At 35.5% G+C, this 16,751-nt stretch overlaps 1 protein-coding gene across 15 annotated transcripts in view; it reads right to left on the bottom strand.

Moving 5' to 3' along the window:
• The window catches only part of LOC123524192 (band 4.1-like protein 1), a 239,220-nt gene that overhangs the window by 30,577 nt on the left and 191,892 nt on the right, over positions 1 to 16,751 (bottom strand). For all 15 annotated transcript variants that reach the window (XM_053539112.1, XM_053539111.1, XM_053539116.1 and 12 more), the window contains one exon: positions 461 to 581. In XM_053539112.1, the coding sequence (XP_053395087.1) occupies positions 461 to 581 (121 nt within the window). The remainder of the gene's footprint in view (positions 1 to 460; positions 582 to 16,751) is intronic.

Genomic DNA, 16,751 nt, shown 5'->3' with positions numbered 1-16,751 from the left:
ATATGCACAAGCTCTGCAGCTGAGATTTACACGACTTTTGGAGCACAATTTATACTGCTCCGTTAAAGTACACGTGTAATTCTCCATATAAAGCTAGCAATCTTTTTTATAATGAAATATTTGTTTGTATGATTCGGGTTTTATCACCGTTTTTCAACAGTATTTCAGTCATATAACGGTGAGCAGTTAACCTAACCAGTGTTCCTGGATTCTGTACCAGTACAAACCTGTTCTCCGCAAGTAACTGCCAACTTCCCCACATGAATCAGAGGTTGAGGACTTATGATTTCAGACACAATGTTTTTTATCAAAAAGTCATGGAGAACATACGCCCCACCCGAGGATCGAACTCACGACGCCGCGATCCATAGACAAACGCTCTACTTACTGAGCTAAGCGGGCGGGACTAGTGAAATATTTATGCTCCAATACCATTTTGTAAGACAAGAACAATATTTACCTGCCATTGAAGAGATCTACCCTGACTTGTAAACTTAGCTGGTATCTTGTAACGTCTTCTTTCAGGGCCATTGGGTCTGGAGGATAAAACTTCACCTGGAACTCGAAAACCCATGTTCCTCCTGAAAGTAAAATGTTAACATTATTTAATTTTAGAAATAATTTAATGTTGTTCTTTTTGTTTCGCATTACCAGTTTAATGACATCTTTTCTGTTTTTGTTTTTTTTGTTGGGTTTAACACCAACACAATTATAGGTCATATGGCAACATTCCGCCTTTGATGGTGTAGGAAGACCCAAGGTGCCGCTCCGTGCATTATTCCATCACTGAACCACCAACCTTCTGCAAGCCAGCTGGATGGCATCCTCACATGAAGAATTTAACGCCCTGAGTGAGACTCGAACCCACATAGGTGAGGGGCAAGTGATTTAAAGTCACAGACCTTAACCATTCGGCAATGGAGGCCCCGAACATTTTTTCTGAAATATTTCAGTCAGGTTATGGTCATTAGGTAAAACCTATCCATTTTCCCTGAATAATGTGCAACTTTTAACTTTTTCTTTACAAGTAACTGACAACTTCCACACATCAATCAAATATAGTAAGACACAGCACCAGTGGTCATAATGCAATCTGATGCTCAACCTGGTACAACAGTTTTACTGCAATACTTCACATCAATACAAGAACTCAAACCAAGACAATTGTCATATTATGAAATATTTCTTCAACTGTTGCAAAAGCAAAACAAAAAAACTCAAAATACTTAATTCAGCTAAAAAGAGAGCCCCTCTGACAGGATCTTTTCAAAAATACAACCTGGGATGAGATTTAAATCTGAGTCAGGTGGTAACTTCAGTCCCCGTACATACAAATATTAATAAAAGCAACTTTGTAGGCTTTCTCACTTAATATGAATGTCTGTCTTTAGCTACGGGGCAAAATATTGTGTGATAAAACATATCAATAGCAAATTCACAGCAAAATCAAAATGAGCGCTGCTGTTCGAAAAACCAACATCTGGGCTTTGCAACCATCAAGGATTCAGATCAGTGCATGTCCATATAGTTCGTTTATCATCGCATCTAGACTGTTTAGTTTATATATACTAATTTATTTTAGGTGGATTGTGACAGAAGTTCTACAACTTATATATTAATCACTCTCGACACCTCATTCCTGATGGAATCCATCACCATGAGGGTATGAGAGAACAGAGGCCAGTTTCCCTTTTTAATGCCGAGCGCCAAGCATGGGTGCTACTGGTACCGTTTTTCACACTTTGGTATGAGGCGGACAAGGATCGAACCCACAACCTCCCACACTCGAAGCGGACACTCTACCACTAGGCTATCGAGGTGGTTCTATACTATACTGTTTGTTCATCAATTCAGCACTTGTATGCAACAGATCCATACTGAGATCACAAAGCACTAACAATGGTTTTCACACAGCAGTGCTAAAATATATTACAGTCACATTAACCCTAATTACTATGCAAATTTCTATAATGAACTTGTCCATCTTACAATTTATACAGTACCATATACTGTTAAGAGGGTACTTACCAAAAAGATATACTGACTGAATGGCGAACAGTGCCGATATTGATCAGACTGCATGGATGTGCAGGCTGATCAAGGTCTGCACTGGTCGCAAAGGCAGAATCAATCGTGTCTAGCATGATAAGGGTTAATTCATCTGACTCACAGCTTAGGATATGCAAACTTACTACATACAATACAATTATCACACAGAAGCTTATTCTGATGACTGGTCAAAACTAAAAAATATGATTATACAACTCCTACATAAAATCATGTTCAAAGACACAAATAAAATTGGCTGAGTGGCAAAAAGTGGACATTTAAATAGGTCAACAGCCATTATCGTTTTATGGCCGATAGTTTCCCATGGCTTTTTCTACCAGGTATAAATGGTTATATGTTTCATTTAAGGTTTCATTTGATAACTTTGGCCCAGATACTGGCTAAGTATTTATATCAAATATAGTCATGAATAATAGTGAGGCTTTAGCTATGTTGTGACACTTTTCCCTTCACCTATAATAGATGTCACAAGGGGAAAATGTCACAACATAGTTTAAGCCGATGGCTTTAAAGGCTGAAGGCTGAATGAGTTGTCTTTCGGGTTTTATGCAACATAAACACAACTCAGGGCATATAACAGACAGAAAAAATATCCAAGATGCTCTACCAGTCATTCACTGGTGGGTACCTGGGCAGAACCACCAAACAGGTTTTTAGAGTATTCAGTAATTGTTTAAATCTAAATTAAGTTATTGCATAAATATGCAAGTATGCACTATTTTTATAAATACCTTTTATGTGAACTTTTTGAGTACCAAGTTTTACCACTGAGGCCTAAATTTAGTTTACTGTTTTATTCATTAGAAATTCCTGCCTGCAGTCTTACAGGACACATATTGTCAACATTTCTTCAAGCAGAATATTCCCATAACTGAAAACACATACCAGAAAAATACATGTTTACACCTACACCAGCCACCAGACAGCTTATCATTCTATCCCGCCTGCACAGCCATATTATGATTTATTTTGCTGTCATTAAAATGTGATTTGTAATGTACTTTTCATATGCATTTTCATTTTACCCTTGACTTTTCTAATTTCTACAAATGTATGAAAACAAATTTAGATGTCTTTCATCTTCAATGTAATTTATAGATTTACTGATCAGATCTTTGAAAAGCAAAATGTTTTTGTATTGCGGTCTCAAATTTGTTTCAAAGTTATAATATTATATAAAGAACATTCTGTTTCACTGAGCTATTTAAGCTTTCAACTTCAAGGGTTCTTGAGTCATTATGCTTTCATCCATGATCCTCAGTGCAAAACAGTTACCTGCTCTCTTATTTCAATGCAGTTAACCACTTTCTGCTCTTACATCAATGCAGTTAACCACTTTCTGCTTTCTTATATCAATGCAGTTAACCACTTTATCCATTCTTATTTCAAAGTTGTTAACCACTTTCTGCTCTTATATCAATGCAGTTAACCACTTTCTGCTTTCTTATATCAATGCAGTTAACCACTTTCTGTTCTAATATCAATGAAGTTAACCACTTTCTGCTTTCTTATTTCAATACAGTTAACCACTTTCTGCTTTCTTATTTCAATGCAATTAACCACTTTCTGCACTTATATCAATGTAGTTAACCACTTTCTACTTCTTTTATTTAATGCAGTTAACCACTTGCTTGTTTCTTATTTCAATGTTGTTAACCACTTTCTGCTTTCTTATTTTAATGCAGTTAACCACTTTCTCCTTTCAATGCAGTTAACCACTTTCCTGCTCTTATGTCAATGCAGTAAGGCACTTTCTGCAGTCTTATTTCAATGCAGTTAACCACTTTCTGCTTTTTTTCCAATGCAGTTAACCACTTTCTCATTCCTTTTTACAATGCAATTAACCACTTCCTGCTTTCTTATTCCAATGCAGTTTACCACTTTCTGCTTTCCTATTTCAATGCAGTTAACCACTTTCTGCTCTTATATCAATACAGTAAACCACTTTCTGCTTCTTATATTGATGCAATTGTTACCACTTTCTGCTTTCTTATTTCAATGAAGTCATCCACCTTCTGCTTTCTTCTTTCAATGCAGTTAGCCATTTTCTGCTTTCTTATTTCAATGCATCCAACAACTTTTTGCTCATGTCAGTACAATTAACCACTTTTTGCTCATATGTCAAAGCAGTTAACTACTTTCAACTCTGTTGTTGTAACACCTCTTACATCTGACTGTGGAGCTTAAAGTCATAGTTACTGTGTTAAAACCCTAGATATAGACTTACTAAACTAAACAAAGAAGTGCATGGTCAGTTTGAAGATTGGTTTGTCCACCATCTGTCCACTAATATGTGACAGATAGCAGATAATTGTTAAATGTTAAACTGACCACCAACATTGTTTACAGAATAACTGGGCTCATTCTCTGTATCCAAGTAGTAACTTTGTGATAAATTGACAAAATTTATTTGTTCACTGAGTCATCCTGATAAAACACTACTCATATTGATCTAAAACACTTGAGGCAAACCAATTTTATCTAAATTTAAGCCATTTACTCATATATAAATTATTTCCTATTCTGATTTTATAAAGTGCACTGAACTGGTTTTATATTTACCAACAGTGTAATTAAATGACAATAATTTTCACTGATCCATGAAATTGGTTGATTATCACCAAGGATGAATAACTTATTCTTCCCAACTCTAGAATAAGATAGCACAGAATTTTTTTTTTTTGCCACTACTGCTAATTGTGAAGTACTTTAAAAATTTAACTGCACCACAAACAGAACAGATATTATTTAATTGCACCACAAATAGAACAATTATCAATCAATTGTCCCATAAACAGGACAAATAGACTTCAAATAAATCTGGATGTGTACTTTTGATCAATGCAGCATTATAACCAAGGATACTCCAGATTCAGTTTCTGCAGGAACAATATTCCCCGAATTAAAATTTAGGATCATAATAATTAAACTTCATCCAGAATACACTTCATGTTACTAATTATGTCTCAAAAGAAAATCATTTATCTGCATGTACATACTAAAATGTTTTATAGCTAGCCCATCATACTGATGGAATGTTACTTAATTACATTTTGTATGTAATTAATTATCATTAAATTTGATGGAAATTAATAAAACTGAAGAATATATCACTAAGAAACTACTTTGTAATCTCCAAGAACTTCCCTACTCCGATATTATCTGGGTAATACCTAGAACCATAGGCATCAGATGCTAGAGGTATATAAGGTCAACATCAAGGCCAAGTTTCATCAACTTCCAACGTATAAGTTTCAGAGGAGATGTCCTTTGAATTGAAGTGCGGATGGATGTGGACAGATCTAACAACCAACATATTGTGAGTCACATCAGATCACAATATATAGCCAGAGCACTTCATGCTCAGGTAAGCTAAAAATTGATACCTTACAGTAAATTGTGATAATAACCTTTTTCTAAAATACAATCAGAAACAGGCGTAACAAACTGCTGCACTTAAAATTAATCATATTACATATTTTCTATTAACCTTCAATTTTTGTACTGTAGTATTTTAATTTTCAAAACCACAAACATGACATTTTCACTTTCCCCTACTCAAGTATTTAACAATGGCCTAAAGATAAATCAATCTTATGTAAAACTCTCCCAATTTTATGACTGGACCATTTGACTGTGAAGTTCAAATTACAGGCTATTCCCCTCCCATCTGTCATCCGGTATTGTTACCACAGTAATAAACAGCCTTTCGGTGACCTCAGAACACCTTCAACACTTTACTTAAATGAAATCATTCACAGGACTAGAATGCAATGACTACCACACTGTGTATGACTTGACTACCAATGTATTGCATAAATGTATGCAACAAGTTTATAATAAACAGATTTGGTTACATGTTTAAAGTATGTATTAGGAATGTCATCACATGCTTTCCTACGCAAATTGTCTTTCAAAATTCATTTTATCAATACTATGATGATGCGACTTCATATCATGGGGTATGAAAACAAGCCTAGCCCATTATAAGTATGATGGTCTTGGAAATGTCTTGGAAATGTCCATCTTTGTGGTCAGTATCTAAAGCAAAATGTCAATTGCTTAACATTCAAAGCATTCCAACAGAAAATATCACTTAAGTTCCTCTGCATAAACTTTTGTGGTTTTGACCAAAACTGTTATTTCATGGGGACATGAATTCATGGTTTTGAACCTTCAAAATAAACCAACGTACATTTTGTATGTTCACTGGGATACCCACGAAATTCTCGAAAATTTAAGTCCCCCACGAACAATTAATCTTTCACAGTATCAAGAAAGATACTGATCGCGTATTATTGATTTCATATTAAAAGGGTCACAATTCAATTACAATTCCAGTACTACAATATGATTAACAGACCAGAGAATACCCAGCATCCAGCAGTCTTACGTTATCAAGGATTAATACATCACAGTTGTACATTATTAAATTACAATTAGTTCCAGCTGCTCAGGTAATAAGGTGACAAGGCCAACACCAGTGACACTGGAATTTGCTTATCTGTTGCTGGCAAATATCACATGACAAGAAAAATGGGAAAAACTGATTATCACTGTCAGATAGTTCAACTGCTTTATCAAGAAACAATGTTTCAAGTCTTGCAAGACTTCCACCCTGCATGGTATCCAAATGATGACAGGAGCACAACTAAGTTGAATATCAATCAATCCTGTGAACTTTCATTTAAATCCTTCACAACTGCTGAGAAGATGGACATAAAACGTCACAACCTGAACCTCCTTGCAGCAGTTCTCTAACCCGAGTCTGCTTGTATAGTTGCATATATAGGTTACAGCGCTCTCTGTAACAAGTCAGGTTTCTGAGGCGGTTTTGGAGTTGAAATTTGCATCAAAACAACTATAGATGCTGTTGAGGAACAGCATGGATTTATAATAAAAGGATGGCTAAATGGTCACATCATCCAGGAGAACTGGGCAAAAGACAAGCACAAGGACAAAATTTTTAATGGTCACATCAATTGCAGAAGCAACAACATAACATCAATAATGCTTCCCTTATGTTTAAAAGGAGTATAAGAGCAACATAACATCAATGCTTCCCTTAAGTTTAAAGGGAGTATAAGAGAAACATAACATCAATGCTTCCCCAAAGTTTAAATGAAGTATAAGAGCAACATAACATCAATGCCTCCCCAAAGTTTAAAGGGAGTCTAAGAGCAACATAAAATCAATGCTTCCCCAAAGTTTAAAGGGAGTATAAGAGCAACGTAACATCAATGCCTCCCCAAAGTTTAAAGGGAGTCTAAGAGCAACATAACATCAATGCTTCCCCAAAGTTTAAAGGGAATATAAGAGCAACATAAAATCAATGCTTCCCCAAAGTTTAAAGGGAGTCTAAGAGCAACATAAAATCAATGCTTCCCCAAAGTTTAAAGGGAGTCTAAGAGCAACATAGCATCAATGCTTCCCCAAAGTTTAAAAGGAGTCTAAGAGCAACATAAAATCAATGCCTCCCCAAAGTTTAAAAGGAGTATAAGAGGAACATAAAATCAATGCTTCCCCAAATCTTAAAGGGAGTATAAGAGGAACATAACATCAATGCTTCCCCAAAGTTTATCGGGAGTATAAGAGCAACATAGCATCAATGCCTCCCCAAAGTTTAAAGGGAGTCTAAGAGCAACATAGCATCAATGCTTCCCCAACGTTTAAAGGGAGTATAAGAGCAACATAGCATCAATGCATCCCCAAAGTTTAAAGGGAGTCTAAGAGCAACATAACATCAATGCTTCCCCAAATTCTAAAGGGAGTCTAAGAGCAACATAACATCAATGCTTCCAAAAAGTTTAACTGGAGTCTAACAGCAACATAACATCAATGCTTCCCTAAAGTTTAACGGGAGTATAAGAGCAACATAGCATCAATGCTTCCCCAAAGTTTAAAAGGAGTATAAGAGCAACATAGCATCAATGCCTACCCAAAGTTTAAAGGGAGTCTAAGAGCAACATAGCCTCAATGCTTCCTCAAAGTTTAAAGGGCGTATAAGAGCAACATAAAATCAATGCTTCCCCAAAGTTTAAACGGAGTATAAGAGCAATGTAACATCAATGCCTCCCCAAAGTTTAAAAGGAGTCTAAGAGCAACATAACATCAATGCTTCCCCAAAGTTTAAAGGGAATTTAAGAGCAACATAAAATCAATGCTTCCCCAAAGTTTAAAGGGAGTCTAAGAGCAACATAAAATCAATGCTTCCCCAAAGTTTAAAGGGAGTCTAAGAGCAACATAGCATCAATGCTTCCCCAAAGTTTAAAAGGAGTCTAAGAGCAACATAAAATCAATGCCTCCCCAAAGTTTAAAAGGAGTATAAGAGGAACATAAAATCAATGCTTCCCCAAAGTTTAAAGGGAGTATAAGAGGAAACATCAATGCTTCCCCAAAGTTTAACGGGAGTATAAGAGCAACATAGCATCAATGCCTCCCCAAAGTTTAAAGGGAGTCTAAGAGCAACATAGCATCAATGCTTCCCCAACGTTTAAAGGGAGTATAAGAGCAACATAGCATCAATGCTTCCCCAAAGTTTAAAGGGAGTCTAAGAGCAACATAGCATCAATGCTTCCCTAAAGTTTAAAGGGAGTCTAAGAGCAACATAACATCAATGCTTCCCCAAAGCTTAAAGGGAGTCTAAGAGCAACATAACATCAATGCTTCCCCAAATTCTAAAGGGAGTCTAAGAGCAACATAACATCAATGCTTCCAAAAAGTTTAACGGGAGTCTAACAGCAACATAACATCAATGCTTCCCTAAAGTTTAACGGGAGTATAAGAGCAACATAGCATCAATGCTTCCCCAAAGTTTAAAAGGAGTATAAGAGCAACATAGCATCAATGCCTCCCCAAAGTTTAAAGGGAGTCTAAGAGCAACATAGCCTCAATGCTTCCTCAAAGTTTAAATGGAGTATAAGAGTAACATAGCATCAATGCCTCCCCAAAGTTTAAAGGGGGTATGAGAGCAACATAGCATCAATGCTTCCCCAAAGTTTAAAGGGAGTATAAGAGCAACATGACATCAATGCTTCCCCAAAGTTTAAAGGGAGTCGAAGAGCAACATAACATCAATGCTTCCAAAAAGTTTAAAGGGAGTCTAAGAGCAACATAATATCAATGCCTCCCCAAAGTTTAAAGGGAGTCTTAGAGCAACATAGCATCAATGCTTCCCCAAAGTTTAACCGGAGTATAAGAGCAACACAGCATCAATGCTTCCCCAAAGTTTAAAGGGAGTCTAAGAGCAACATAACATCAATGCTTCCAAAAAGTTTAAAGGGAGTATAAGAGCAACATAGCACCAATGCTTCTCCAAATTCTAAAGGGAGTCTAAGAGCAACATAACATCAATGCTTCCAAAAAGTTTAAAGGGAGTCTAAGAGCAACATAACATCAATGATTACCTAAATTCTGAAGGGAGTCTAAGAGCAACATAACATCAATGCTTCCAAAAGCTAGGATCTAAGAGCAACATACATCAATGTCCAAAGTTAAAGGAGTCAACAGCACATATACATGCTCCCAAAGTTAACGGAATATAAGCAACAAGATATGCCCCAATTTAAAGGGAGTCTAAAGCAACATAACAGCTTCAAAAGTTAAGATCTAAGAGCACTACATCAGCTTCCCAAATTCTAAAGGGAGTCTAAGAGCAACATAGACAATCTCCCAAAGTTAAAGATCTAGACACAACATCAATGCTTCCAAAGTTAAGCAGTATAAGAGCAACATAACATCAATGCTTCCCCAAAGTTTAAAGGCAGTATAAGAGCAACATAACATCAATGCTTCCCCAAAGTTTAAAGGGAGTCTAACAGCAACATAACATAAATGCTTCCCCAAAGTTTAAAGGGAGTATAAGAGCAACATAGCATCAATGCCTCCCCAAAGTGTAAAGAGAGTATAAGAGTAACATAGCATCAATGCTTCCCCAAAGTTTAAAGGGAGTATAAGAGTAACATAGCATCAATGCCTCCCCAAATTCTAAAGGGGGTATAAAAGCAACATAACATCAATGCTTCCCCAAATTTTATAGGCAGTATAAAAGCAACATAACATCAATGCTTAAAGAAAAAGATATCATATAATGACACAAGTTATTCATAAAACTGATAAACAATGAGATATCAACATCATTTTCCAGACAATTCTGTATTCTTTTCAAGACAATTATGTATTCATTTCTTCAATGAAAATAATGCCACAATTCTGATACTGATAAAATGCACAATCTTGTAAATGCAGACAAGTACAGGCATTTATCAGTACTTGCTGGCACAGCTATTTTCCTGCTTGACGCTTTATCTAATCGTTTTTGACACCCCAGATGTATAGAGTAAAAAGGCACTCATTCACAAAAGATTAAGATGTGCCTAGATAAGTTAAGGTATGTTTAAGCTGTAACATATTTTTCCTCCTGCTTGACACTATCTCTGACTCAATGACATATATAATTTATATCTTTTACTCTCAAATCTAGATAGTCCCTTAATTCATGTAACTGATACCCTTTATAATAAATATATGTTTATTGATACCTGGGTGTAAAAAATACAAAAAAAGCCTAATGCTATCATTGTCTGTTTTTGTTGCAAATGGCACAAAAACACACTAAACAAAATGCTATCATAGGATTTTTTCTGGTCATTGTAACACACAAGCATGACTCTTACAAAGAAGGTTGATCCTGAAGGAAATTGATAGCTTACTGCAGTCAATGGAGACAGATAGACAAACTAATGCAGCCAGATTAGCTCAGGGCTTCTTCTCTAAGAGGGGAAGGGGCATTGGTCAGTGTATTTGCGAGAAATATAAGCAAAGCAAATGAAGTATTTGAGGTAATGGAAAAGAAAAATCTTGATGTTGGTAAAACTGCATGATTTGAAAGAATTTTTACTAAGGGGAAGAGGCCTGTAAATGACCCCTACTATAGAGGGGGAAAATGCCCTGTAAACTATTATGCCGTCCCTCTGGGAAAATAAAACATGTTTCAACTTCACCTAATAACATTAACACTAATTACACCACTCAAACAGAAATAAATAATTCATATTCAAAACCAACATGTAACCAGCATTTTATGTGAGTGTAGTAAGCCTTTTACTGCAAAAGTGCAAAAAGTCATTGAACCTTACCACCACCACTACATCTCAATGATATATTTATATTTGGCTACGCATCATTTGCTTGAAAGTATGCTGTAACCTGAAGATAGGTAAAACATGGCATATATTTATCCTACATGAACTTAACAGGTTCATCAATGTATAATGATGAAGCAGGTGATTGTTTTCGCCTGTTTTTTCATTTTTCATGCAGTGTTTCAGTAACAGAATGCAGCACTCCAGGTATTTATTGCTTAGAACCACAGTCGCATCTCATAACTGAATACAGCCGGCACCATTTGAAAGAATACAGGCTATGTCAAACAATACATAGTTTTCTACACACTCTTAGTCTTGCGTGTGGGCACTTAAATTTGCCTTAAGTTTATCATTACCACAAGTACTCTAACAGTGTTCCTATGATTCTGTACCAGTACAAAATTGGCCTCCGAGATATTGACAGCTTCCCACCATCAATCAGAAGTGATTCGGACAAATAACAAAGTATTATCATTGAGAACATTTACTATGTCCAGGGATAAAACAGCCCCTGCCTCTAAACTTTGTAGTAATGTCCTTTTCTCGCATACATGTGCAGCCAGTATACAAATAGATATCTCAAATTGTTACATAAAGGTGCAGTCAGTCATGACAGACAGTTATTCACTCCTTATAATACATTTCCTCTAAAATTTCACAGGCTGTCCATCACGGACTGTTGAAATGTGTCTGTAACAATTTTTCTCTTTAATTTGCTTAACCAAGACCATCGCTGCCCCTGGCTAATTTTTCGGTCATTTGACCCTACATTTGGACACTACTTAAAATTATAGTGAGATTTCATGCAAGATTACTGGTCATTAAACACAGGTCAATTGCGAACATCAACAACTAAAACCCATATCGTACAACTTTAAAGAAGTACAAAAACTGTCATCTGAATGTACAAACGTGAAGCTAGGTATCCTCCTATAACACTGACCGATGTATCAAACTGTACAAAAAAATTTCATGATGCTTCTGATATTTTGAAATGCAGGAAGAAACAGTTTAATTTATTTGTCCGAAATATGTATGCGCATCTTGGAAAACTACCATATAATAATTTAATATGATTCGTAAAACTGTTTGCTCTTTAATATGCGAAACGTTCAGATATCATTATGGGCAATACACAACTTATAAAATAACTGCTTTTGTGGGCCTAAACAAGAGATGTGACTAATAATATTGTCCATGCATATTATGGTAATTAGTGAAATGTCAGAAACATTTCCTACTTGTAAACTTTATGATTTTCTCAGCAGTATTTGCTCATTATGACAAGTGTAGTTATTTTAAATATAATGTTATTTTTGTTGCACTTCTCTCTCATGAATGTTTTCCAAAACATGTATTACTGGTGAAGGTCACACTTGACTGAAACCGGATGATACAATAAATTAAGTTTAATCCACCCCCAGTTTCAATTTGTTCCACTTTATTACCCTTTCTAGTAATGTTTGAAAACATAACACAAATATTAAATATCATTAAATATATGAGCGACATTGGAAGACTGGATGACATTGTCACAGAAAAAGAACATTAACAAAATATTTTTGCTGATCTCTTTGAAACTGTTTAAGTATATATAATATAGGTAAAATTCCCAGACATCTTCACAAAAGGAAACAACGTCTAAGCACACACAAAAATATACATTTTTTTAAACAAAATTCAAAGTTGAAAATCAATCATAGGGCAAAAACAAATCAAAATATACATATCTTTAATTACTTTTACATAGCCCCTCAGCAAAATTAGAGGCACTTAAATTTACAGCAAAATCCTTTAATATATATATACAATATTATTATAAGCACTTCGAGCCATAAACTGTCAATCACCTCTATTAACAATTGATTATATAGGTTTTATAACACATCATTAACAGTATGCAATGTGTGGAAATGACCCTACCTTCACACCAAGTACCAGAATGTTTTACATGACACAGCTGTTTTGCTGAAGTCACAATCTATGTAATGAACAGGTGGATAAAGTTGTTAAAAATTGACAAGGCAATCTGGCCAGAAGAATCTTTTGGCAAATTTTTATCATGTTTAAATATTCCCAAAACACAATCAAGCCCTGGAATTAAAGATAAATGGCCTCTTTACAAGCATTGTGTCTGCTACATTTTTCAGGAAGGCACATTGCAAGAATGATTACCTTAACTACCTGAACAGCAATCACAGATGTGTCCCTAACACTAGCAATTTCACATTTCCTGGATATATCTGAAACTAATTTACAAACTGAACCCTTATCATGCTGCACACAACTGATTCTGCCTTTGCGACCAGTGTAGATCATAATCAGCCTGCACATTACTGCAGTCTGATCAAGATCTGCACTGTTCAGTCAGTATCTTTGGTGAGCATCCCTTTTAACATTTAACGGTACCATCCAAATTGAAAGATGCACAAGTTCATTATAGAAATTAGCAGAGCAAGGGTTAAAACATCTCTCATTTAAACAAACAGCAAGGGCAAAGAACAGAACCTACAGTAACAGTTCCAAGCAACAGATCAAAACTGACCTGTCTGCAACTGTCATTTGCCAAAATTTGTTCAAAATTATTAATTATCAAGTTATTCATTTTATCAAAAGTAAGTTGGCATTATAATAGCAAAGCATATAACTAATTTAATGTGCAATGTAAGTTAAAATTTAAGTTGTTTCCACATGATGACAGACAGACAAACAAACATACACTACAGAAAGACACATGCGTTGTCACAAAATACCCCCATTTTCATATAGTATATGGGATCATCGACCTCAGACATATTTTCATTTGATAGTTTCAACATCCTCAATATCAATGTCATATTACCTTAACATGAATGTAAAACGTAATGAGATGCAAAGTCACTCTAAATAGGTTCAAACAGAAGCTATATGAGCCGCGCCATGGGAAAACCAACATAGTGGCTTTGCGACCAGCATGGATCCAGACCAGCCTGCGCATCCGCGCAATCTGGTCAGGATCCATGCTGTTCGCTTTCAAAGCCTATTGTAATTAGAGAAACCGTTAGCGAACAGCATGGATCCTGACCAGACTGCGCGGATGCGCAGGCTGGTCTGGATCCATGCTGGACGCAAAGCCACTATGTTGGTTTTCCAATGGCATGGCTCATATATGCTTAAATGTGCACTTTTCCTACACCTAATTGAAGTCAACTTTAATCAATTCATGTAACCTTGGCATGTGGGACAGCAGTCTTCAAAAGGTATTATAAATCCTCTGGATATTCAAGATTACTAAAACCTTAATTCAGGTGTAAATTAAGGCAAATTTTTTTAAAGTTTGAACTGATATGAATACAGCTGTTTAACACTGAACATGTTTCAATCTTTTCAATTTCAATCGAGACAACGCTTGGAAACACCCTTTCTTTCATTGACTCACTTTACCTTAAAATTTAAAAGATAACTCAAGTTTGCACATTAATTGAGATGCACTCTTGTAACATTTGCTTGAGGTTACTGTTAAGATCTCATGTCAGATTTTGTATTATGTCGAGTATAGGCTTCGGAAATCCTTGTTTACTTTCCAAGATAACAGGGCCCATCAATTTCGATAATAAACTCAAAACCAAAATTCCACTCCAACGCAACTTTCATAAAAACTTTCAAGTTTTACTATTTGGATAAAAAGAAGAGATCTGCTCTTACAATACTAGATGAATATTTTAATGGAACTTATATTTTGATAATCAAACAAATTTACTTTATAGTCAGCAGCCAATTGCAACATGATGACTTATGCAAAAATTTATAAAACTGCTTGCAATATTTATAAAACTAACCAGAAAAAGTTTAAGTTGATATTTTGAGGGAAAGGTTTTACTAAATTATAGTGTTTTTTTCTGCACAGAAGACTGTTCTGTACGAAATAGAATCTACTTCCCAAAATGGAAAAAAAAAAAAATTCGCTGGTAACTTCCTCGATTCAAAAAAATAGCATAGCATGAATTTTAAGTGAACTTGAATATCAGATATATCAAAATCGTACCTTTAATTTTCACTGACAGTTTATTGGCTATGAATATTTTCACTATATCTACATGAAAACCATAGTTTAATTAAAACACTGCAGTACTTGCACATATAGCATCATAAAATGTGTTTTTTTCCTTTGTTTTGAAGATTTCTGTCTAAACATGACTGAGTACAATATAATGACAACCTCATTATTCTCTTCCCCATTTCAACAAAGAACCATTAATGTCTATCTGATCTATCAATAAAGCATACTTCACTCAATGCAATCACACTTTTTCAACATGGAAAGCAACAAAAACCCTATCTTCTTTCTGTGTGAAACTTAATGATAGCGGCAAGGCAACCGTGATTTACAAGTTTTATGCTGCATGTAATCACAAGTTTAAAATTTTAAGATTTATCAGTCATGCAATCTTTAGCACTGCAGAATTCCTTTCATACCAGAAACTTTAGAATATCATCAACTACAGAAAATAATTTTTTTTTAACCTTTAGCCTGCTAAATTTCTAAAATGGACTAGACCATCATTCAATTTGGGCAATACCATTTATTATCCAAAGGGATCACATAAAATTACTGACTGAATGCAAACGTACAGATCTAGATCACCTGCATGGATGTGCAGCTGATCTAGTCTGCACTGGTTGCAAAGGCAAATCACTGCCACCAGCAGCTAAAGGTTAATACCATTCTTCCTATTCGATTACACGAAAAGAAAACCTTGAGACACCGAAGAGCAGGGTAAAATAGAGCTTTAATGGCAGAATTCAGACTGCCCTCCGCAGTGCCTTTTGGCTACTGTGGTGAGATGTGTAGCAAACAGTCAATGAGCCAAATTAACATGAATCATGAGCACTTGCTCTCTGAAAATGCAATGCAAAACATTCTTTCAAATTTGCCTTTACAAGTAGTCTAAGGCTTGTTTGACTTTACATAGGTTCTACCTTACTGCATATTTTCCTATCAATTGCAGATTAACCCTTAGTATGCTGGACAGGACTTTTGGTTTTGCCATTGCGACCAGTGTAGATCATGATCAGCCTGCACATCCATGCAGTCTGATCATGATCTGCACTGTTCGCTGTTCAGCAAGTATCTTTTTGGTAAGTACCCCTTTTAACAATTAATGGTACTGTCCAAATTGGAAGACGGACAAGTTCATTATAGAAATTTAGCATGGTAAGGGTTAAAAACCTACAGTGACTAACAAGGATGACTGCTTCCTAGATTCCAGACCAGTTGCTTGTTAAATGTAAGGGTACTGCGGAGACCATTTCTGTTTACTCAAATTATCTTTTTTGCTTAAACCTCTCCATATGTCTTAGAAACACAAACAACTGCCAGCTGTCACATAACCTCCATAAAAACCTGGGAAACTGTCTGCATTCCTTAAACCGGTATCAATTCCTTTATTGATAATATAATACAGTAACAGCTTGTATGGAAAAGAAAAGTATTAAAACTACAAGCATGGAGAACCAACAATTACACATACTTTTATAGGAAATAGCAAAGAGGCT

This window comes from Mercenaria mercenaria, chromosome 3, assembly GCF_021730395.1.
Source record: "Mercenaria mercenaria strain notata chromosome 3, MADL_Memer_1, whole genome shotgun sequence".
Lineage (NCBI taxonomy): Eukaryota > Metazoa > Mollusca > Bivalvia > Venerida > Veneridae > Mercenaria > Mercenaria mercenaria.
This window is presented reverse-complemented; position numbering and strand designations above follow the sequence as displayed.